Raw genomic sequence first — 23861 nt, 5'->3', positions numbered from 1 at the left:
GAGACAACACATCAAAAAAGAATAACATGCTAGAAGTTTGAACAGCTTTCAAACGTTGTAACGATGTCTGTGATGGAGGAAGGAACTGATTTCACAAGTGTTCTTCGTCAGATAGTGAGAGAGAAAGTTCAGAAGGCACTTGGATTGCACAGCAAGTAAAAAACTGAGATGCTTCAAGAGGTCAAAAGGGATGAAGTGGAACAGACATTCAACCAAAACTCTCATCCTTCATTTCCCTTTAAAATGGTGAAAAAGTCGAGATCCAGGTGAAGTTACGTTCCTACAATGCCGCATGAGGAACCTGTCTGGGCACCAACGAAAACTGATGTCTGGAGGACCCAGGATAACCAACCAGTATGTTTTCACTGCGGACAACCAGGACAGGGGGTGTGCTATTGTCAAGAAAGGTGCCCGTGCTAGAAGACAGCAGACCAATCTTAGCTGACAGCAACTCTGGGACAATGAAGATAAACAAGAAGATGTGGGTACAGGACAATGTAGGTCACTATCGTCGCAAGCTTGCAGCTGGAGAGGACGCTCCCCAACACACCAATCAAGGTCTCCATCACTGTTTAGAAGCTCCAGCCGATCACCTAGCTGCCGCAACCTGGAAAACTGAATGGTGCAAATTTCTGTGGAGGTGAGGCCGCTGTAGAGAAAAATCCTACGCCATTGATCACTACAGAAATGATAGGAATCTACGTCAATATCCTCATGGATGGCTGACCAGCCCAAGCTCTTGTGGACTCTGAGCATCATGTTCTGGAGCATCATATTCAGTCATTTCGGAAAAGTGCCGTAGTCAGCTGCAAAAAACCATATTCATCGACAGCAAAACATCTCTGCTGAAGGTGTCTAATGGGAAATATATAAAACCTACATGAAGATGTGTCATTCGTGTGGGTATAAGTGGCCATTCACAGTTGTCCACTTTGTTGGTTGACAGGTCTTAAGGATCCAACAGGACGACTCTCCAGGTGGACACTATGTCTTCAAGAGTATCAAATTACCATAGTGTACAAAAGTGGAAGAAAACACCAAGATGCCGACTGCCTCTCAAGAAACCCTGTGCAAGACCATCAAGACTTTGATGAAGATAGTGACTGCACTCTGCTGAGCAGGAGGAGGACACCAAGATATATCAAATTATGCTTGCCTTAAATCAATCAGAGGATGTGAAAGGACAATTTAAGGTAATTCATGGATTACTTTGCAAGAAAAACTTCGATCCATTTTGAAAGAGGTGGCTACCAGTGAATCCTAAACACATGCGCTTAGATGTTCCACAGAAATTTCATGACACACCTGAGGCCGGACATTTAGGATTTATTAAGACATATGATAGGATCTGCAAGAGGTTTTTCTGGCCAGGTTTATTTAGTAGTGCCATCACTATGTGTCGCATTGTCGAGAGTGCCAGAGGAGAAAGGCAGTTCCTCAGAAACCACGTGGCCGACTGATACCAATTCCACCAGGCAAAATGCCTTTCCGGTGTGTTGAGGTTGACCTCCTTGGACAATTTCCAGCGTCTGCTAGTGGCAGTACATGGATTATTGTTTGCACTGATTATCTGACACACCATGCCATTACAAAAGCCGTGAAAACAGCCGAAACATTTGGGGTAGCCAAATTCATCGTGGAAGACATTGTATTAAAACACAGTGCCCCAAGGTCATTAATTACGGATTGAGGGAAAATTTTTCAATCTAATCTTGTGACAGATAAACCGTCGATGCAACTTTACTCATCACATGACTGCCTACCATCCGCAAACTAATGGGCTTACTGAACACCTTAATAAGACCTTGGCCGACATGCTATTAATGTTTGTCAGTGTTGAGCAGAGCAACTGGGATGAGGTGCTACCTTTTGTGACGTTTGTCTGCAACACTGTCAAACAAGAAACCACAGGATTTACGCCATTTTTCCTGGTGCACAGGTCTGAGGCAACTATGATGATGGACACTGTGTTTCGTTACATCTTGATGATGTGGACGATGACTACATTGGCCAGGTGTTAACCAGAGGTGAGGAAGTGCTGCAGTTAGCTAGACTCTGCACGCTGCAGGCTCAAGAAAACAATCACCGAAGGTATGACACGAGACACTGCCCTATTGTCTACCAGACTGGTGACCTTGTCTGGATCTTCACTCCTGTTCAGAAGGTTGGTCTCTGTGAGAAGCTCCTCAGGCACTGCTTTGGACCGTATAAGGTTGTAAGACAGTTCTCTGATGTTACTTATGAAATTGGAGATTTCAACCTTGACACAAGACAACGAAAGATCAGAGATACTGCAACCCAGGGTAAATTCGAAGCTCCAGCGACAGGCAACAAGTGGAAAGGTGACGAAGAGTGTGACGGCAGAGGAAGTTCTAGGATGACCACCGCCAGGGTGAACATCAGTCATCAGGGGTTGAAGTATGCAGGACCGATGACTCGTTCTCAGAGTAGGAGGACATAACCCTGAGACACTGTTGTCTTAAGGAGGGAGCAATGTCACAGAAGAAGCTGAGTAGCACAGTCACCGTGATGTAGTGATTATGATACTAGACTGTTGCATGGAGGGTCGTGAGTTCAAAACTCACCTGAACTGTAAAATATATTTGGTTCGAGTACATTCTAGAAGTATCCACAAATGTCAAGAATTATTGCACTGGAATGTTCTGTAACAGTATGTATACCATATGTGTTCTGGCCAGAAGCAGTTCGCTCTGCACTCTTGCATGTGCAAGTGCTGAATAAACCTTCAGTAAGTGAAGTTAGTGTTCATCATTCGTCTAATTTCACCTTCTGCTACATGTCACTATATCTGGTGGCTCTCCTTCATGCTGGAATTTACAGAACATGGTCTGCACGTAAATAAATTCCTGAATGAGTTCAGTGTCACATGAAATCTTTCTCGGAGACTGTGAGTGCAGCTAGTAAGCTACTGGAACTTGCAAGATGTTCATATCTACTGAAAATGCTGAATTGAACAAGACTGAGGTTGTGCCTGCCACACCATTTGAAATGACTTACAATCTCTCTCTCTCTCTCTCTCTCTCTCTCTCTCTCTCTCTCTCTCTCTCTCTCTCTCTCTCTCTCTCTCTCTCTCTCTGTGTGTGTGTGTGTGTGTGTGTGTGTGTGTGTGTGTGTGTGTGTGTGTGTGTGTGTGTGTGTGGTGGGGGTTAAGTTTTATTTCTTTGTGTTTAAGACCACTAATACTTAGTTCAATTTACTTTGCAGAATGCAGCAGGAAGGACGAATTAAAAGTGTGCATGTATATGGTTACCAGAAACGTTATGACCCAGAAAAATATTATGTATATATATTAAGAGTGGAGAGAATTAATCAGCCAGATCCTACTTTCTTGTTCCGGTCATATAAAGAATTCTGTGAGCTTCATCAGAAGCTATGCATCCTTTTCCCTCTGGCCAAGTGCTACAGGTAAGTTGGCTCTGCTTTCTGCATTAAACAGAATTGTTATGTTGTTTATAAATGAGGGTTTAATATCGCATAGATTCTAAAGGAGCAAAATATTGCAACAACAATAATTTAGATTATAGGTATCCCTTCTGTATTAATTAATATTACTTAGTATTGGTTTTGTATAGTAGTACCTTCACTTCTTCTCCATCAGAAGGAAACTACAGTTCAGAAAACTGTGAATTACAAGGAAGCAGAATGGCCAGTTACTACTTATCTTCAGGGGGTGGAAATTGAAGTACTGCTTGTAGAAAAACAGTAGAGTAGAAACAGCTGTTCCCAGTATTCCAATCCTTAGGGGAAGAAAATAGAGAATGGTGGGAAGGAAGGGAAAGTCACAGAGATTACAGTCACCACTCGTCCTAACAACAATTGGATCCATCTCAGTTTAGGGTAGAGTACCTTTACCCTCCATTCCTGCTTTCTCCAACCAGTCCCTCTTCCCACCTAAAGGAAGGAACAGAAAAGTTCTATAACACAAGAATAGTATTTTCTGCTTTCAGTACTTAACATCAGCAGTATTTATATTTTTACCTCCTGTGATAACCATTCACCAACGACTTCTTCTCATCAAAAATATCTTAATTTGTGGTTATAGGTGTGAACTACACATCACATGGTTTCCACACCCTAGCAAAAGTGTTATTGTAATGGGATGAATTATTGTTTTTTCAAATATCAGTGTTCTGATAATATATTTTGAAACTGCTGTATAATATTTTTTTACATTGTCTGTCTGAGTAAATCTATTGCACCTTTGAGTACCGTTTTTGTTTCTTTGCTTTCTGCCACTGCAGCTTGAAGTATTCATGGAATTTTGTGTCAGATATGTTCAGTACTTAATTTCTGGTAGCAAAAACATTGTATCACTGTTTATTCTTGTTCAGTAATGCTACAGTTTGCTTGTGTTTATATTCTTAACAATGTATGAAAGGACAAAGTGCTACTTACCGCAAAGAAGACAGGTCAAATTGCTGACAGGCACAATTAAGATACTCACATAATGCTTTCAGGCACAACCTTCATCAGTAAAACACACACACACACAAAGTAAGCATACCTCATGCTAACTCCAGCATCTAGGGTCAGAATGCAGAATGCAACATCACATAGGATTAATCGGGGGAGGGGGGCGGGGGGGCTGCAAGGTGCCAAGGTATAGTAGTGTACGTGCAGGGACTATGCTATCAATAGCCACAGTGTACAGAGGTTGTGGGATAGCAAGGTGGGGAAAAAAAGGAGCAAACAAAGATAGGAGTGGGGAAGGGTGGGCAGATGTGTTGGCAGAAGGCTGCAAATAATTAGTGGGAGATGAGAATGGAGAGAAGCTATTGGGTGGTGGAAGCTATTGAGTGGAGAGTGTGGGGATAGTATGTTACTGTAGATTAAGACCGGGATAATTACGAGAGCAGAGAATGTGTTGTAAAGATAACTCTCATATGCACAGTTCGGAAAAGCTGGTGGTGGAAGGAAGGATCCAAATAGCTTAGGCAGTTAAGCAGCCACTTTAATGAAGTGTGTTATTTTCAGCCGCATGCTGTGCCACAGGGTGGTCTACTTTGCTCTTGGCCATAGATTGGCAGTGGCCGTACATCCTAGTGGACAGTTGGTTGGTAGTCATATCAACATAAAAAGCTGTGCAATAACTGTGGCAGAGCTGGTAAATGACATAGCTGCTTTCACAGGTGGCCCGGCACCTTATGGGGTAGGATAAACCTGTGACAGGACTGGAACAGGAAGTATTGGGTGGGTGGATTGGGCAAGTTTGCACTTGGGTCTTCCATGGGGATATGATCCATGTGGTAAGGGGTTGGGATTGGGAATGCCGTAGGGGTGGACTAGGATGTTGTGGAGGTTAGGTGGGCTATGGAACACCACTTTTGAGGGGCGGAAAGAATCACTGGATCCTCCCCCGCACTATCAGATTTTCCGAACTGTGAGGATGGGAGTTATCCTTAAAACACATTCTCTGCTTCCGTAATTATCGCAGTCTCATTCTATAGTAACATACTGTCTCCACACCCACCACCCAATAGCTTCCACCACATCTGTCCTCTCATCTCCCACTCTGTTTATTTGCAGCCCTCAGCCAAACCGTCTGTCCACCCGTTCCCACTCCCCTCCTTTTTTGCTACTTCTTTTCCCATCTCCCTGCCCCACAAACTCCTGACACTGTTCCTTTCGGTAGTCTAGTACATGCACACTCCATTAAACAGCATTCGTCTGTCTCTCTACCTGTATGTTGTTATCCTTCCCCTTCCCTAACCCCTATAGACTGCTGCTGCTTGCATCCCAAGTGATGCATTGCAGCCTGAAATGCTGGAGTTTTATGTCGTGTGTGTGTGTGTGTGTGTGTGTGTGTGTGTGTGTGTGTGTGTGTGTGTGTATGCTTTTTTAACTGACGAAGCTTGTGGCTGAATGCTTTATGTGAGTATCTTTTAATTGTGCCATCTGCAGCTTTATGTGTCTTCTTTACATTATGTAGCAATCAGTTTCTTTCTTCATTGTTTTTATCTTTTTATAATTTTGGATGGCTTTCAAATTGGCAAGTAATTTTGGTTCTTGACTGCAACCTGCCGTTCTTGACACAAAACACTTCAATCATGTGAATTACCCATACTTACCGTCCTTTTTTAAAAGTTTTTCCCCCCTTGTCTGTCATAAGAAAATTAGATTTTGAAGCACTATATTTTGAGATAGAAGCTATATGAATGGCATGATACACAGTTACACTGATAACTTAAATTTAAATTCATAAATGGTTTCAAGCTTGCCCTGCTCATTTTAAGATAGGTAACACTGATATTTTGTGCTTCATTTAAATGGTGGTTTGGTTGTTGTGTGTGGCTCTATATATTACAACATATGAATAAGAAATTTTTGATTTTAGATTATAATGTAAACCGAAATGAACGAATGGCTAGGATCTCTCATCGCATAAACTGGTTGCCTGGCGCAAGTCTTTTTAGTTAATGCCATTTTGGCAACTTTCATGTCGCTGGGTATGAAACGATAATAAAGAGCCCTGATCAGAGGAAAATCTCTGACCTGGCCATGAATCAAACCAGGCTCCCTCTCATGTTATTCTGCCATGCTGACTGCTGAGCTGTGGAGATGGACAAATCATAATGTAAATGGTATTAGCATTGTTATTAATGATACATGTCAGAATAGTGTCAAATTTCATAAAAAGAATTAGCAATGCAACAGCATTTACAAGAAATGACAAAACATAGAGTTAAAGGCTGAACAGAGGTTCATATGTAGTTCAGAATGAAGTGAGTGAAACAGTGAAAAAATAAATCCTGAATACAAAATTAAATTATCTCAATGGGTTCTGCTGTTACTAAATAACAACATGAGAATTATGACGACTCATCAATAATTATCAGTTCTGTCATCTATATCTGCTAGAATGTGCCTCACAGGAACAGATACATTTTGGCTGGAGAGTGAGAGTTCATTTATTCAAACTTCTATCCTTCTGCACAGAAAGTTGTGCATTAAGAATTCAACTTAAGGTACAACCATTGACCCTTAAGCCCCCCCCCCCCCCCTCCCCACACACCCCACCCCCTCCTACGACCACTGAGTATTCTATCCCTATTCCATGATTTAATTTGCTGTCCATTTTCCATTTGCAGATAAATTTTTGTTTCATCTTGGGGTAGATGTATAATGTTGATAGGGTCATTTCTATCTGATATTGCATCTTCTGGGGTCCCCAGCATTTAGTAAAAAATGACATAATACTTTTGGTTTGCATCAAAACTGTATTGTACTTCGTGTCCAGTGATTTCTGCTGTCCATTATTTATTCTGTTAAGTATATGAGAGTTCTGTAGGATGTTCCCTGCAATAGTTGGAGTATTTCTGATGATTTTCCGTAGTACAGTTCCATTCTGCTTATCAGTAAATTTCTAGCCATACCAAATCAAAGATTGCATTTAATGTTACCATAAAATCTGTTACAGTGAACTGAGTGTACACAACTCCTGTGAAGTCTCTCTGATGGTGTATCTCACTTAGTGGCCTTGTCTCATCAGGCTCAATTCTATCAACTGACTCATTGTAACAGAAAACCATTCCATGATGATAATTCAGTGAGTTTGCACATGTGTACACATGAATGCCTCAGTAGTAGACACTCGAAGCACACTTAGTAAGATGTCCATTTACTTTTGGCTACCAAGTGTATCGACGGCACAGGTGTGGAGCTATTTTGCTATGTTTTAGGGCATACAGGAAGACAAATATGAAGTAGAAGGTGCAGCAGCTATGGAAGTATGCAGAATTTAATGATATTCATTTTGACTGTAATTGCTCACTGTCAGGGGAAATGACATTGTGTCACTGTAAGTGTGGATATAGCAGGAGCTCTTGATAAGAAGACTTAATCAATAAAGACAGGTCATGTCCCTGTTTAGCCTTATTTCTTAATATGCGTAATTTAATGCCTTAGTTACTATCTGAAATGTGACACATAGTTGGATAACTAATTGCTGAAGTACATATAAAAAATGTTTTACTTGGGCTTCTGCCATATTTATGCCTCTCTAGGTTTACAAGGCACTTGGCTGTAAAAAAATTTATGTAATAAGCTGGTTCATAGATTACTATGGACTTTGTGAAGTTAAATATAAAATTGTCCTCCTAACATTTAAGTCAAAATTGGTCTGTCTTTCTCCTTATTACTTGATCAATAGAAATGTGCTGACATAAAAGTGAGGACTAAAATATTCACATCATGGTAGTTATAACTCGGGTTGGAGTTTCGGAGCTGGTACAGTATGAGGCAGAGGAACCCATGGTAAACACGATAAGAACTAAATCTTTATGGTGTCCATAATATTTATTTTACCATCTTAAAAGAATTGCAATAATTACAGTATCTTGGGATGATTCCTTCATTATTTCTGCTTTAGTGTTTTATTTTCTGTACAAATTCCATTGTATATACATTCAAATTTAACTAATCTTGCACAAACACTGCTTCAGATAAATTTTCATTGGTCATGGCTGAAAGTTTCTTTGGAAGAGTTGAAGGGATCGATGAAAGAAAGTGCTAACCTTCAAGTTAGTAGAGATTAATCTGATCACACTGTCTGTTTAGTTTTCAAGTGTGCCATATGCTGTTGACAAGTACTATCTGCTTCATAAATGTTGTCTTATTTTATTTATGTTCTTTTCATTTTATTTAACCAAAGATACAACCTGCTACAACTCAGTTAAACTGTTGTTGGCTAACACTTTCTTCTGCCGACCCCTATGACTTGTGAATTGATTGATAACCATTTGAGCATATTGTCATATTATCAACATATCTTCTTTATAAAAAAGTAATACACCATTTAAATATTGAAGATAATGTTTAATGGCAGATCTGTTATAAGCGTGTCTTACACACATATGGTGCACATTAAACTTTTTAATTGTTCATGAGCATCACTGTTGAAACTTTCAAGCCTTCCATAGGTTATTGTTGCTATCAATCTAAATTAGCACTTAGTTTCTGTGGTTAAGAGGAAACTATTATATGATCAGTTACATTTAAAATTACTGCAGTTAATACTGATGAATATATAATCACTTCACAGGTAAGTCATTTAGAATCTCTGCCCTTCTAATTTTATTACATATAATAATAACAACATCTTTTTTGGAAATACTCTTCTCACAAACAACACAGAATATCAATATCAGAGGAGATTCTTAATGAACAGAAAGAACTTGTGTTCCGGTAGAAAAGTTTTACGTATCAAACTCTTCATACTCATGAAATTTAGGATTTGTAAGGGCAGGTGGAGCTGGAGGTGCTGGTGCCTTGCTTTTTGTTTTATGTGAAACTGTTTTTGCACTCTTATTTTCCAAGAGAGATATGGGTTTTCCATTTGAATTCAAAAAGATAAGGTTGCCTGCCTCAGTTTCTGGTGCTTCAGTCTCAGGAACATTCAGTTTTGTATTCACAGAACTTTTTGTTGTCTTTTTCTTCTGTCGTGACTCAGTTTGAGAATGATTTGCTGTTGACATATCTGGTGTGCTCGAATAAATGTCTCCATTTTCCTTCAGTTTCATTAGTCCGAAACTGGCTGCAGCAAAATTATGGTCCTCTGCATTTGATGCTAACATTCCAGTTTCTGATGAAGTTGACAAATTTTGTTGTACTGACTGTGTCTTTGTAGTTACATCTGCTATGCCAGTTGAGTCTTTTGGGAACGCATTCAAGTTTTCTGTTAGGTTTGGCATGCTTTTATGATGATGTTTCTGCTCAGTTTTTGGATAAAATGTTTGAACTTGACTCTCGAGGGGACTGCTGTTACCAATTGGTCGATAAACACCAGCTACAGAAAACGTGGGCGCACTAGCAGCAGCCACTGAAGAGGATCCACTACGTATGGTGTTTGTGTCAAATCTCATTCTGGCTCTGAACCAGCGTAATTTTATTCCAATGAAGAGTGCAAAACAGAGAACAAATGCAGATGCAAAAGTGAGCATTTCTGTTGATTTCTTATGTGCACTTGTTTCTGGAACAAATGAAATACCATTAAACGTTAGAAATAAGTCTACAAATAAAACACTTATTTCATTAGAGAGGTGACACACTTCAGTAAGAAATAATAGTAGGAAAGTTTGCATTAACAATCAAAATTAAGTGCAAAATAAATAGCAAATACCAACTATTTTTTCAATTTCCCTACACATTTTTCATTATTTGAAAGTAAGATCTACCATATTTACATGAGGCAAATTTCTAAATAATGCTGGTAAACATTCCCTTCTCTGGGAGGAAAGAGAAGGGGGTTGGAAAAGTTTAGAAAGGAGGGGCAAGTCACCCAGATCCCTGACTGAGAGACACCCATGTGTTCTGAGGATGAGGGAGACCAAGTTTAATGCTGGATGCAGCTGGTAAGAAAGCATAAGGCACATAATCCACAACTAAAAACTGAGTGCCAAATACTGTAGCTCAACAGCTCCAGCCAACCATCATCAATTGGGAGTGGCATTTAAGCTCTCATGAATCAGTGTGGCTGCTCATGCTTTCATGTCTTGTGCAGCCTATGGCATCAGCATATTGCTGCTGTCGTCAGGGTTAGAAAGGGATGTTACACAATACTAAGTAACAATACAAGACTGTATTCATGCATTAGGAGACTAGTGTCGAAGTAGGAGTGGTTAGTATTCAGGGATATGATAGGAATGATCATTTGAAGCAAAAAGCTGTTATATGGACATATGCCCGATTCTGAATAGTTTCCAAGATTGAACACATTTAATGTACATTGTTACCTATAATCTGTACTATTCAGTAAATTGTCAGGTTCACATGTGCAGCAGTTGATAAACAATACAACAGGCATGTTACAAAATATCAATTGAAAAATATGTATTTTTAACATATTCACCTATAATCATTATCGTACACATCACATTACTGCTGTTGACAGTTAACAATAAAGGTTTGAATCAAATATCCCACCCACTCCCCCTGCCCCCCACCCACTTCCTCCCATCAACTTCATTGCTTTGGTACACTTTTGATAGAACATGTTGTGCTGCTCGTCTGGGTGCCTCTGCATGTTCCCCAATGAGGGCAGCAGTGCCCATGATGCAAGCAAGCAGTTCATCTTGAATATTTACCTTTTCTTTGCACACTTTGTCAGACTTCATCCAACCCCATAAACAAAAATCTAATGGTGTAAAGTCCGGCGATCTTGCTGCCCAGTTAACTGTACCACCATGACTAATCCATTGGTTAGGGTAACTACTCTTGAGGTGTTCCCCTACTCGGGAAAGTAAATTGCAATAGAGGTATGTTCTTTTTTGATTACACATGTAATAAGTGTAAGTGAAAGCATGTCATGTATATTTGACAGTGAGCACAGAGTCACATTTTTTTGGGGGTTTGATACCTTTTTTCAACAGAAGTTAATTTGTAATTATCGATAATAGGAAATATGCTTTGTAAGTGTGCTGAAATAATGTTACAGTACATTTATATTCTTGGATGTAATCCATTATAAATATTTATTGTGACACTGTTAGTTTTGTATTCATGTTATGAGAAACAACAAAGAAGGCTTTTGAAGAAAGAACAAATAAAACAGTTAATGGGAGTGATGACCAGTGCAATGGGGATAATTGAAGCAGCAAATGAGGTTTGAGAAAAACATGAAACTGGAGCTCAAGGAAACCTTGGATGACAGAGGAAATATTAAACCTAATTCAGGAAATAACCCAAAAAGAAAAACAATGTTGATGACTACAAAAGAATTAAAAATCTCATCACAGGAAAATGAAGAGTAGAAAAGGAAGGGTTATTGAAGATAGAGAGAAAGATGAGAAAACGAGGGAACAAGATGAAGCTTATAAGAAAGTGAAGAGCCCGTCTGTACAAACCAGAACAGAATCATTAGTAGTTACAAATAAAGAGGGAATATTGCTAATAGGCAATGATGAAGTATGTGTATGTTAGAAAGAATACATAGAAGAACTTTACAACATTAAGCACTTAAAGAATGGAATTTGAATGCATGAAGCATGAATTTGAATGTGCCCTTCAGAGTCTCAAACAAGAAAAAGTAGCTGGCAATGATGACATTCCTGCATAATTGCTGAAAAGTTTAGGTAACAACTTGAAAGACCAATTATACAGACTAATAAATGAATCTGAGAAATGAATCATGCCAGAAGAAATTACACAATGCAGAACCATTACCATACCTAAAATATGAAACGCAGTTGACTACATCAATTACAGAATGCTATAAATGTTATCACATACTCCGAAATACTCATTAATATGTTAAGAGTATAATAAGTGTAAAGGTAAATAAACATTCTGAAAAATTTGAATTTGGATTTAAAGGAGACAAAGCAACAAGAGAAGCAGTTTGTCCTTGCCTGTGTTATTGAGAGGAAAATAGATATGAGAAGAAGTATGAACAAAGTATGACTGGACAGGAAGGATAGAAGAATGATTAACCAAAGCACAATAGTAGATATCAGTATGCTAGAGGAAGAAGCCAGAATTAGGCAAGGAGCTGGACTAATTTGTGTGTTAAGTGAGGAAGCTGCTCAGATCATGAAGAAGAAGATAAAGGAAATTGAAGCCAATGGTGAAAAAATAATTGTATCAGGTATGCTGATGATGTGCTAATAGTTACAGAGTCCAAAAAGGTAATTAATAAACTGCTGCAAGTGCTGTCAGACACTTCAAAACTGTGGAAATTAAAAGTAGATATCCTAAAAATTAAAGTAATTGTGGTAGGTAAAAATTAGAAATGAAAACCTGTATAAAAATTGTCTGACTTCATCACTTGAAACAGCCTTGTTTACTCAGCAGTATTGTCACAGAGGACAATAGATGCTTAATAGAAGTAAAGAGAAGGAACACATTGGCAAAACAGGCATTCAAGATTTAAATTTAAAAAAAAAAAAAAAACTGTTTACATGGTGAACTCTGCTCTTTGGAAGTGAAAGTTGTACTCTTGAGGAAACTACAAAGAAATAGACTTGAAACTGCTGAAGTGTCAACATGGCAGAAAATGACGAGAATGAACTGAATGGAAAGAAAAACTAACCTGGCAGTCCTAAGGGATGTCAGTGAAGAGAGAAGGTTATTAAAGAAAATTGAGATTGTGATGGCGTCTGAAGAGCGAGGTGACAAAGCAAGGTTGGCACCTTCCAATACAACCACAAGAAAATATTGTAATTGCAAGCTGCATCAATGAGTGACACCAGTGTAGCCACACCCAGAAACATTTCACTACACTTTCACATTGGCTCCTCTGGTTACAGACAAGCACAGGACCACTCAGCTCAGTCCAGTCCATGATCAGTCACTAAGACAACAGCCTTGTCTTTTAATAGGCAAGCTGTGTGATCAATGTATTAGGCATAACTCAATGTGAAAGTTATTGTTAAATGCAAGTGAAGTGAGAGACTTGCATTTTGTCTGTATCATGTGATACATTAATACACTAATGTTCAGAGATAGTTGTGAATAGCCATGACATTTGTGTGGAAATGGATTACACAAAGTTAAGAAGAATTATTTATCTATGTTGTAATAAAGTGAACTAATAATTTGTGTGTTATAATATTTACTCGGTTTACTCCCAGAGCAAACCAAGGAGACCACCATTGCACCAACACCAGAGAAGAGAAAAATAAAATTTATTGGACGTGTCAACAGACAAAATACTTTCATCATTCACATTCTTGAAGACAAAGTTCTGGAAAAGAAAGGCAAATAATGGCATAGGAAGAAGTATTTGGAAGACGTGGAAAAGAGGAGGATTTGACAATTACATGGAACTGAAACGAATAGCTAATTACAGGAGGGACTGGTTGTATGATCAAGTGTGGTATTACGTATAAACCCAGTAGAGTGATGTATAACCCTATGTCTACACATATGATGTTCACAATCATAAACTGTGTAACCGAATATGAAACTGTTGGGAGGTTTTTGTTATCTGTTTTGCATGTGATGCATGGTGGAAGGCCTCTGTGTGTCTTCAAGATGGGTCAGTGATAGCAGAATCATCATGAGTTGCCATACCTGCATGGGCTTTGTGTATTCTCCTGGAATCATGTTCCTAGGTTGTTGTAGTGTAGTGCACAAAAGAATATAAATATGTGCTGTAACAATATGGTGTGATGTCAGGTCAAGAAAGAAGAAATAACTTGAAATGGCATTACTGTCACTCTTATGTATAAGCTACAGATGTTCACTCAAGTAATGTTCCCTATATTTCTAAGTTTGGAATAGGAGAACACAGTATCTTGGGAGATAATGTGCAAAGTTTGATAATGAAGAAACACTTCGTATTCACTTATAGAAATTCAGTATTGATTTAAACGTGTTGATCCCAGCATAACCAAGACTGCATTGGTGACAAAGTCCATCATAGTTGCACCAGCACAGTTTGCATCAAATTGATATTCAGGTACAGACATTTGGAGCTACAAAAAAAGTCAATAAACTAAGATCTGAAAACATGTGTATTGTGAAATAGAAAGATTGTCCAAGGCAATAACCTTTAGAATAAGTTAGTTTTTATGTATGTTACTAAGTCATGTAAGAGGAAATGTGGCAAGATATTATTATTGCCTTCATTAGTACAGAATTACTGTTTATTTACAAGATATTTACTAATATCTTCAGAATTTGATACTAGTGAAAAAAGGCTAATAAAAACCTTTTGTATGCATATCATCAGTACTTGCAACATTTTTCATTTGCTACCAACTTCAAAAATTTCGTTAAGGAAACAATTAAAAAGTCAAAAGTATTTCCTTTTTTGTTAATTGTAAAATAGTTAGGAACTGATATTGGTAGGTTTCAGTTGCACTTAGGAAGATATAAACATAGTGAAAATCAGCAGAATCAACTTGAAGCACTCTCTCAATCATGTGTGTTTGTGGCACATGAACTTTGTTTAGGGGAATACTTTCTTCTAATCTGCAAAACAGTATATATATTTTTATTGTTATTGTTATTTTATTTTTTTCAAATTTGTATATCTCAGTTCTGTGAACAAATTACGATCACATTGGGCCACTACAGGACCGTACGGCAGATGTTTTGTCAAGGCACAGTTTTAAAAGTGATAGCTCACATCTGGAACACTGTTGTGGACCAAGGCATTGATATGTGAAATAACCACACTTCTAAAAAGAAGTACTTCATATTTTTTACTTTCATCTCTGATGGTTGTCCCTTTATAAAAAAATCTGCAAAATACTTCCCATAATCTCCTTGTTGATTACATGGATTTTACTGTATTGTTGATACTCCTCAGAGTCAGTTCCTTGATCATTATTTGGGTGGTGAGGTCCCCGTACAGTCAGTTTCAGTCACAGTTAAGATAGGTTTAAGGGTTATTACTGTCTTGCATATGCAGAATTCAAAAACTTTTTATGCACTTTACCTACTATTATCCCAGACTTGTGAAGAATATTCAGTGTTCACTGTTGTCTTTCATTCCTAAAACATTCATCAAAGCATATGTACCCATTGTGTTTGACAAGGCGCATCCTGCAGTAATCTTGTTTGTGATATGCTTGAAAAAGAATTGGGTTTACTTCTGTAATTTCTGGGTATGGATGTCCTTTTCCTCGTGAGGTTCATCACACACTTTCTTTTCTAGCCCAAAATACTATGGATATTCATATTTGAATATGACAGAGAATCTTTGTCAGACACTTTTATCATGTGGAACTTCCTGGCAGATTAAAACTGTGAACCGAGTTAGAGTCTCGGTCGGGCACATAGTTTTAATCTGCCAGGAAGTTTCATATCGGCACACACCACTGCAGAGTGAAAATCTCATTCTGGAAACATTTATCGTGTGTTCGTAGTTTGTAATGTGTATTTGCTTTTCTGCTTAAGGATGTTAACATGTTGCAGTATTTAGTACTTACTAAATTACATACAGATTTGAAGGGCCATATTTAAAGCCCAATAGGGAGAGCACACGCCATGCAGCATGACTGGAATCAAACGTATTTTCATCTGGAGATGGACCAAGTCCCAATAGCTTCAGATTTATCTTCAGCTTTATCTTCAGTTTTATCTTCAGTTTTCTTTTAAATGTGGCAATTTGCTTCCGCCTCTTCCCCCTCGCCCTCCCCCTCTCCCTCCCCCAGTCTTTAGCTCCACCATGGACTATTTAGCCATTTTTAATGTGAATATCAAAAGTTCAAATTACTTAGAGGAATGCATCCAGATAACCTCCTTAAAAGCAGCCATGATTTTGACAAGTAAACATATTGTCATTTTCAAGGCACCAATGCAATCAGTTGCCACTGTTTATGGCAGACCTTGACTTATATGGATTTAATCTGTTGAAACAGCAGTTGTACAGGATACTACCCAGTTGCATTTCCAAAAGTTATTTGAATGAAAGAACTGACTCATTCAGTTTTTAGTATGTGATCATTCAGTTACATTTATCTGTGTGTTACACTCCTTGTCATTTATGTTACATTTTAATTCAATAGATAGGTACAGTTAAAAGTGAAAACACTTCTCCTAGGTTTCAGAACTATCAGTTCCTTCCTCAGGGAGGGAAGAGAGATAGGACAACAGGTACCTACCTGCTGAGAAGAGAATAGGAGAGAATGATGAATGTAGTGGCTTCAAATATAGTAAAAGGTCAAATGTAGAATACTGCTAAACACTGTGGCAACTTTAGTCCAGAGAGGACAAGGAGAGAAGCAAAAGATGGATAAAAGAGGTAAAATGATTGGTCAGATAGTTAGTATCCTCGGAGTCTTTCGTAGCGGCATAGCTGAAAAAAATTTTCTCGGTTTTCAAGCTGCATCAATTCTAATAAAATTCTCGACCTTTCAATGGTTAGCTCCGCCATCGTGACCAGTAGTAAAACTACCGACTGCTGGGGCTGGCACTATTTTCGCTTCTATACGCAGAATTAAGGCCGCTGGGAGGGCCAAAATGACGCGTGTGCGGAAAGTGAGTTGGGCAGCTCATAGGAGCTCTGGCCCACTGCAGGACCAAGTGACATCAGGTGACACGAGGGGCCAGCGCCATGTTTGAAACTGCCCCTCCCGCCTCCCTACCATCATTAAGTATCTGTCATTGCTTGTCTATGACATCCAACGCCCACCCCCTATGCCCTGCTCACCCTGGTCTCTGTTGAAATTGTTGCTGTTCATTCTAATCTCAGCTGCCTAGAATGAGATTTTTCACTCTGCAGCGGAGTGTGCGCTGATATGAGACTTCCTGGCAGATTAAAACTGTGTGCCCAACCGAGACTCGAACTCGGGACCTTTGCCTTTCGCGGGCAAGTGCTCTACCAACTGAGCTACCGAAGCATGACTCACGACCGGTACTCACAGCTTTACTTCTGCCAGTTTCTCAGCTGCCTATTTTATAACGGAGTCCCAGTATGTTGATGCATGGGCCAAGATGCTTGTGTTCTCAAACTGTATTTTGTGTCCATTTTCAAGGCAATACTCAGCTATGATTGACTTGTCATGTTCCCTTTGCTTAATGTGCGTCTTGTGCTCAGTACAATGCTCAGCAACTGTGTGAACTGTCTGACCCGTATTGATGCTGCCACACTCACAAGGGACACCATACACACCGGGCACATAAAGAGCTATGTCATCCTTAACAGGGCATAACATATCTCGTATCTTGGAGCTGGGCCAGAACACTGGTCTCAATCCATGTCTCTGCAGTAAACATCCTAACTTGCTGCTTGTTGCCCCACAGTATGGCAGGAAAGCTGCCGCCCTTGCTTCTTCTGCCGAATCACAAGGCGTCCTTCTTTGGTTACACTTGAAAGCATTTGCAATGTCTCTCTTGCTTTACCTTTCAGACTAACTGCTGGCCATATACGGTAAAAAGCTAAGCTACTGAAATCAAATATTAACCTTGAGGAACACGTGGCTTATGCTTATTGCGTGAGAATAGGGACTTGGTTGCCTGAAAGCTGACAGTGGAAATGCAGTTGTGATTCTGATCTCTGAAGACTACCATGTGTAGGTACGACCTTCATTAAATGATGACCTGTACTGGAAGCTTAGTCGCGATCCGACTCAGTCCATAGTCAGGAAGAAAGGGAAGTTATTAAAGCAGTTTGGTTTACCAGATGAAGTGGCAAAGAAATTAATGTCTTGTTCCGACAGACCTCCCAGGCTTTATGGACTGCCAGAAGTACATAAGGAACATGTTACTCCTAGGCCCATTGTTAGTTCAATCACCTTACCCATCTACAGAATGACAAAACATCTTGCAGGATGATTAGTGCTAAAACTATGTCATTGTGAATACCATGTTGAAAGTTGCAGACATTTGTTGAAATTCTCAAGAAAATAGAAATAGGTTGAAATGACATAATGGTTAGTCTGGATGTGGTGTCACTTTTTATGAGGGTTGCAAGTACAACACACACTGGATCTTGTGGCCCGACAGTTTCCACCTGGAATCAACAACTTGTTTCATCATGTTCTAGTGACAATGTACTACTTGTACAGCGACATATATTATGTCACAGCAATGGGCTCACCACTGTCTCCTGCTGTCGCTAATTTCTTCATGGAGCACTTTGAGGAGCAGGCTTTGAACTCTATGGTGTTGCAGCTGTTTTGCTTCCTTAGGTATGTCGATGAAACCTTCCGGCTATGGCCTCACAGTGAAAATATACAGCAGCAGATTTGTGGGTCACATGAACAGTGTGCATCCTAACAATAAATTTACCATTCACATGGAGAAGGGTGGCAAGCTACTATTCTTAGATGTTTTAGTTTAGAGGAAGGGAAGAAACCAGCTTGGTCATTCTGTGTACTGGAAACCAATGCACAGTGATTGGTATTTGAACACTGTTTGTTTCACCACTCTGTACACAAGAAACCTGTCGTGAACACGTTAGTACACAGAAACAAAGTTATTTCTGATGACAACCACCTACAGTCTGAATTGTAGCACTTGAGGGACATGTTGAGGCAGAACGACTACAGCAAAAGAAACATTGTGAACGCTTTCAGATGTCACCAAAGGACGACGCCTTGTGAATCAGCAGAAGCAGCGAAGCCGGTGGCTTTCTTGCTGTACTGTGAGGCAATGAGTAGCAAGTTGGGACACATACTGCAGAGGCATGGATTGAGACCAGTGTTCCAACTCGGCCCCAAGATATGAGATATGTAGTGCCCTCTTAAAGATTACATAGCTCTTCTTGTGCCTGATGTGTATGGTGTCCCTACGAGGGCGGCAGCATCTATGTAGGCCAGACAATTCAGTTTCAGAGCATTTTACTGAGCATGGACATAAAATACAGTTTGAGAATATGAGTTGTGGCTCATGGGTCATCATACTGGGGGTCCATCATAAAAGAGGCCACTGAGATTAGAATGGACAGCAATAATTCAAACAGAGATCAGGGTTACACACTTAAGTAGGGCATGGGGGCAGACTTTGGATGTAGAAAGGAAACAAGAATGAATAGTTAACGCACAAGTAGGGCGGCGGGAGCGTCAATTACAAATGTGGTGCCGGCTTACCATGGCACCTGATGTCAGTCGCTCCTGTGGAGGGCCGGAGCTGCCCTCTCTGGTTAGTGGCAGCAGCCATAATCGCTGGTATATAAACAGGAAATATTGACAGCCCCGGCAGACAGTAATGTTACTCCTGATGATGATATGTGTAGCTAGCCATCGAAAGCTCAAAAATTTTATTCAAATTGACACTGCTTGAAACCCAAGATTATTTTATTCAGATGATTAGTACAATTAAAACTGTAACAGAGAGGTGAAAAACAAAGTAAAGGGGGCAAAGGCTGTATGGTGTAGATGCAGAAGCAAATAGAGAAGCTGTAAAGTCCGTGAGGAGGAGGGGGGGGGGGGCGCTTTGGAAGGAAGTGAGGATCTGTTAGGTCATTTTGGGTCCCCTGTCCCATGAGAAGTACTTTAGAATTTCAGATTTAGGAATTTATTCTCCAACATGCTACAACACAATAAATTATGTGTTTCTTTTAGACTAGTTTTATCAGCTGCTACCTTCTTTTTTTGTGTTCATTCCGTATTTGTGTTTTATCAGAACCAATCCTTCCCTCTATTCAGCAAAGCAAATAAAAATGAATTTCTTAGCCATGATTCGACAATTTTAAAAAGAATATAACTAAGTTTGTATGTTAATTTGTTGGTTTGTATGAAATGTGGATTGTCTACTTTATACCAGAAATGTAATGGCACTCAGAGTAAAAATTGGAAGCTGGTAGCCTTGCACCAATGAAGGCAAAGGCTGTTTCATCTGATTGAAAGATAATTGCCAGTATTTTGGGGATGTGAAAAGGATTTTTCTCAATATATTACTCTCAGATCTGCCACCAGTGTAATGATACATATCTCACAATATTTAAACAAGCAACTACTCGACATTGTCAGATGGTGGCCGTTGATTATTACCAGCAGGTAGGTATCACCTAACAATGTTGTGAAATTTACAAAGTGTGACCTGGCAGCAGTTGCTTGAGTCATATGTTGAACAGAATATCCCAGAAAGCTTGAAAGGAATTTTTCTTAATGATTACTAAGGATATGTTACAAACACTATCTACATCTCGTAGACCAACTGGATGAAACAATAGATGCAACATGGCCTGGATTGCAAAAGTTAAAGCTTTCTTCAGGTCAATGCACCTGCCAGTTTCCCCATGCAAGAAAACCTGGGGATATGAAATGTGGCTTGTTGTAACAACCACAGTATTTGGTGAATTTGACAGCCTCTGACTCTGTCTACTCTTCATGAAAGCAAACTTGTGCCTGCTAAAACGTTTGAGTTTACTAAAGACATTACAATAACCATAGTTGCATATTTTGCAAATACTACAGAACTATACCTCAAAGATGTAATCCACTCACTGGAAAAATGTTGCATAAAATTGGCCCAAAAGGGGGCTGCTTTGTGAAATTAGTTCATATTTTACAACCACAAGCAATCTATTTCCTCTTCATAAATGAATCATTCACAAGTTCCAAATAGTAAAGATTGACACTTATTGTGTCCTTTCACAAGCCTTACTAAAATTGTCTCTTCAAGGGACCATTAGAAAAATGCTGAAATTTTGTCTTGTGGTTATAGCTGTTGAATACTGTTCAGATGAAGTTGAATCTTTTTAAGTCTCTGCTTCTGATGTTTTTTCTCTTGCCAAATCTACTATTTGTGCAAGAGTGCCCTAAAACATGCTAACAAAACAATAAATTCTTTTTTACGTAATATCAGATAGAGCTGTCACCAGTCAAGTATATGGCTGTTGTTGTATATACCTGACAGTACTTATCACAAGAAAAAGATAATGAAGAAAAATACACTTGAGACATTAATACAGTGGCTGAAGATCACAAACATTATAGGTGTTATAAATGTTTTCTAACAGAATCCTTAGTTTAAAGTCACTGTGATGAAGAATGTTTAACTTCCTGTAAAATTTCCAACTAAAATTAAATTTCTAGTTTGTTTGTCCTTCTTGAGAAAAGTATATAATTGCTGGAGGATTTATTTTCCACCTCTGTAACTCACCACAACTGGAAATAATACCAAATCTTAATATTTCCTGCAACAATTCTCCATTTGTGCAGTCAGAATGGATGTAGTTGGCCATACTATCCTCATAATGGTCAATGAACAGATAATTCTATTGTTGTACCACTTCTTAATTGCAAACATTTTTTAACAAGTATTACTGTTACTTTCATGACAGTAGTTTTGATACATGATGAACCTACATGACAAACACAGTACTACTGCCTCCTTTCTGCTGACACTAGGCAAGCACCTTGCAAGTGTTGAACATACATCCTTTGATGCCAGCCAAATGGAACAGTGAACAGTTGTTAAATGTTACAGTGTTTTCCATCATATTTCCCTCTGTTTGAAGACAGTTCTGTTTATTGTGGTCTGTCTTATAGTTTTATTGATTGGAAACTGTCCACTGGGAAAATCTCAAAGAAGGAAATGTTTAAATTGTGCCAAATTAGATGTTGAAGTCTTGGTATCCATTTTACTTATGAGTCCTTGGTTGAAAATTGGATTAATGATGTACAAACCGCACATGAAAGCAATAAAGGGTAACAGAAAAGTGAATAATTGGGTAATATGCAGTAAAAGTTATCAAAGAATACTAGTGTCTAAAGTACCAGTTTTAACAAGATAGTCATAGAAGGCAGCCAGGCAGGCTGGCAGACACCAGAAGCAGATTTTGGCAGGTGAAGATGACTTTCTTCAACAAGAGGGCTACTTGTTCATCCCTTCCAAATGTAATATTTGGTAAAAGTTTCTGACACTGTACATGCAGTGTAGAGAATATGAAATGTCAGAAAGCCAGAAGAAGAAAAAGAATTAAAAGTATGGTCCAGAACATAAAGTATTAAAATTGTCAATTGAATTTGGCATATATGGCCTTCTCTCTCTCTCTCTCTCTCTCTCTCTCTCTCTCTATCCCCCCTCCTCTCTCTATCTCTCTCTCTATCTATCTCTATCTTGTGCTAAAAACTATCTTACATCATACCTCCAGAAACAGACATATTTCCTGGTTAGTGAGATGTCTCCTTACAAGATTTTGTGGCACATTTACTGCTTCAGTAGTGCATAACAGTTTCACCTAAACTATAGTCACTGAATAGAATGAAATACATTTCAGTGCTCAGATAAGATATCATTATGAAACTAAGTCTTCTCCAAGAATGTCGCTGTTGACACTTCAATCTAAGACCTGTCATTTTCAGTAACCTGACATTGATATAAACATAAAATACAGTCTGCTGATAACATACAGGTAGGAAATAAGATTAGATATCAGAAGAACTGGGTGGACCTGTCTAAACCAGGTGCACAAGATTAGATATCACTTCATGCAGTGCTCTGCCAACCACGAGACTACCTCTTCATGGATATTTATTATGCGTAATCAGTTTGACTTCTGTAGTGAAAAGTGCACTAGTGTGTACAATTTTAACTGCAGTCACAAGAAAATTGAATGCAATGGAGTCCCCACAATACAAATTAAATCCAGGATGTGATAAGAATATTTTGTGTGTGTGTAATTGGCTTTGTTTACCTAGAACAGAATAAAGGAACCCAGAAAATACTTTATATTCTAAAATGTGTCGCACTCTGACATAAATATAATGTAATAATGACATAGTAGACACTAACATACTTAACATTTATGTAAACAATTTCTGTTAGGTTGTTCTTTCAGCAGCATAATCTCAACTGAAGTGATTCTGTTGATGAGTTGTATATTGGACACCCAATATATTTTTTTTCCCTCTATCAGCATATAACAACTTCTGTTTATTAAATAAGAACACACACTCAAAATAAAACCAACAATCCTCTTTTCATTATTGCATAATATTTTGATCCTCCAACAATGTCAATTGACTGATCTTAGTAACTAAATGATGTTTGTCCACTAAGAGTTAACAAATTTTGAGTCAGGTTATGAGCTAATTAGATGCTTTCTTGTGAAAGGCAGCTTCTGTCATAATTATTAATTAGTGTCAACAAAAGATACCTTAATTCAAAGGGAGCATACACTGGCACAAAATCAATATGTTTCCCGGGACTTGGCATCCAGTGTGCTTTTGTTCACTGGTACAAATGTCATTAAATGCAGTCCTACTGCCCTGCTCTACATATGCCCCATTACACCCTTTTTAAGGTTTTCCATCCTTCTTTTACTTAATCTTCTAATGCCTCAATGTCACATATTAGCAGTTTCCATTTTTCACTCTTCCCTCCAAATTGCTCATCCATTCCATTTCTCTTCACTAGCCTCCTTATTTTCTTTGGTTATGTGTAAATTCAGTTTGAAACTTCTTTTTGTTTTTCCTGTTTGAACTTAAGAAACCTGTTAACTATGT

General features: G+C 38.8%; 2 protein-coding genes across 2 annotated transcripts in view; one reads left to right on the top strand and one right to left on the bottom strand.

The window, feature by feature from the left end:
- The window catches only part of LOC126282227 (phosphatidylinositol 4-phosphate 3-kinase C2 domain-containing subunit alpha), a 249561-nt gene that overhangs the window by 172480 nt on the left and 53220 nt on the right, over nucleotides 1–23861 (top strand). The window contains exon 24 of the mRNA XM_049981793.1: nucleotides 3226–3426. Within this exon, the coding sequence (XP_049837750.1) occupies nucleotides 3226–3426 (201 nt within the window). The remainder of the gene's footprint in view (nucleotides 1–3225; nucleotides 3427–23861) is intronic.
- Nucleotides 8298–22738, bottom strand: LOC126282229 (uncharacterized). Its single transcript, XM_049981794.1, has 2 exons — nucleotides 22502–22738; nucleotides 8298–9988 (listed from the first exon to the last, which is right to left on the bottom strand). Exons 1-2 carry the CDS (start codon nucleotides 22515–22517, stop codon nucleotides 9216–9218), a joined length of 789 nt encoding a protein of 262 aa, XP_049837751.1. The 5' UTR covers nucleotides 22518–22738; the 3' UTR covers nucleotides 8298–9215.

The sequence above is a fragment of the Schistocerca gregaria genome, chromosome 7 (genome assembly GCF_023897955.1).
Source record: "Schistocerca gregaria isolate iqSchGreg1 chromosome 7, iqSchGreg1.2, whole genome shotgun sequence".
NCBI classification, from domain to species: Eukaryota; Metazoa; Arthropoda; class Insecta; order Orthoptera; family Acrididae; genus Schistocerca; species Schistocerca gregaria.
The sequence above is the reverse complement of the archived record's forward strand: the minus strand, read 5'-3'. Positions and strand labels throughout refer to the sequence as shown.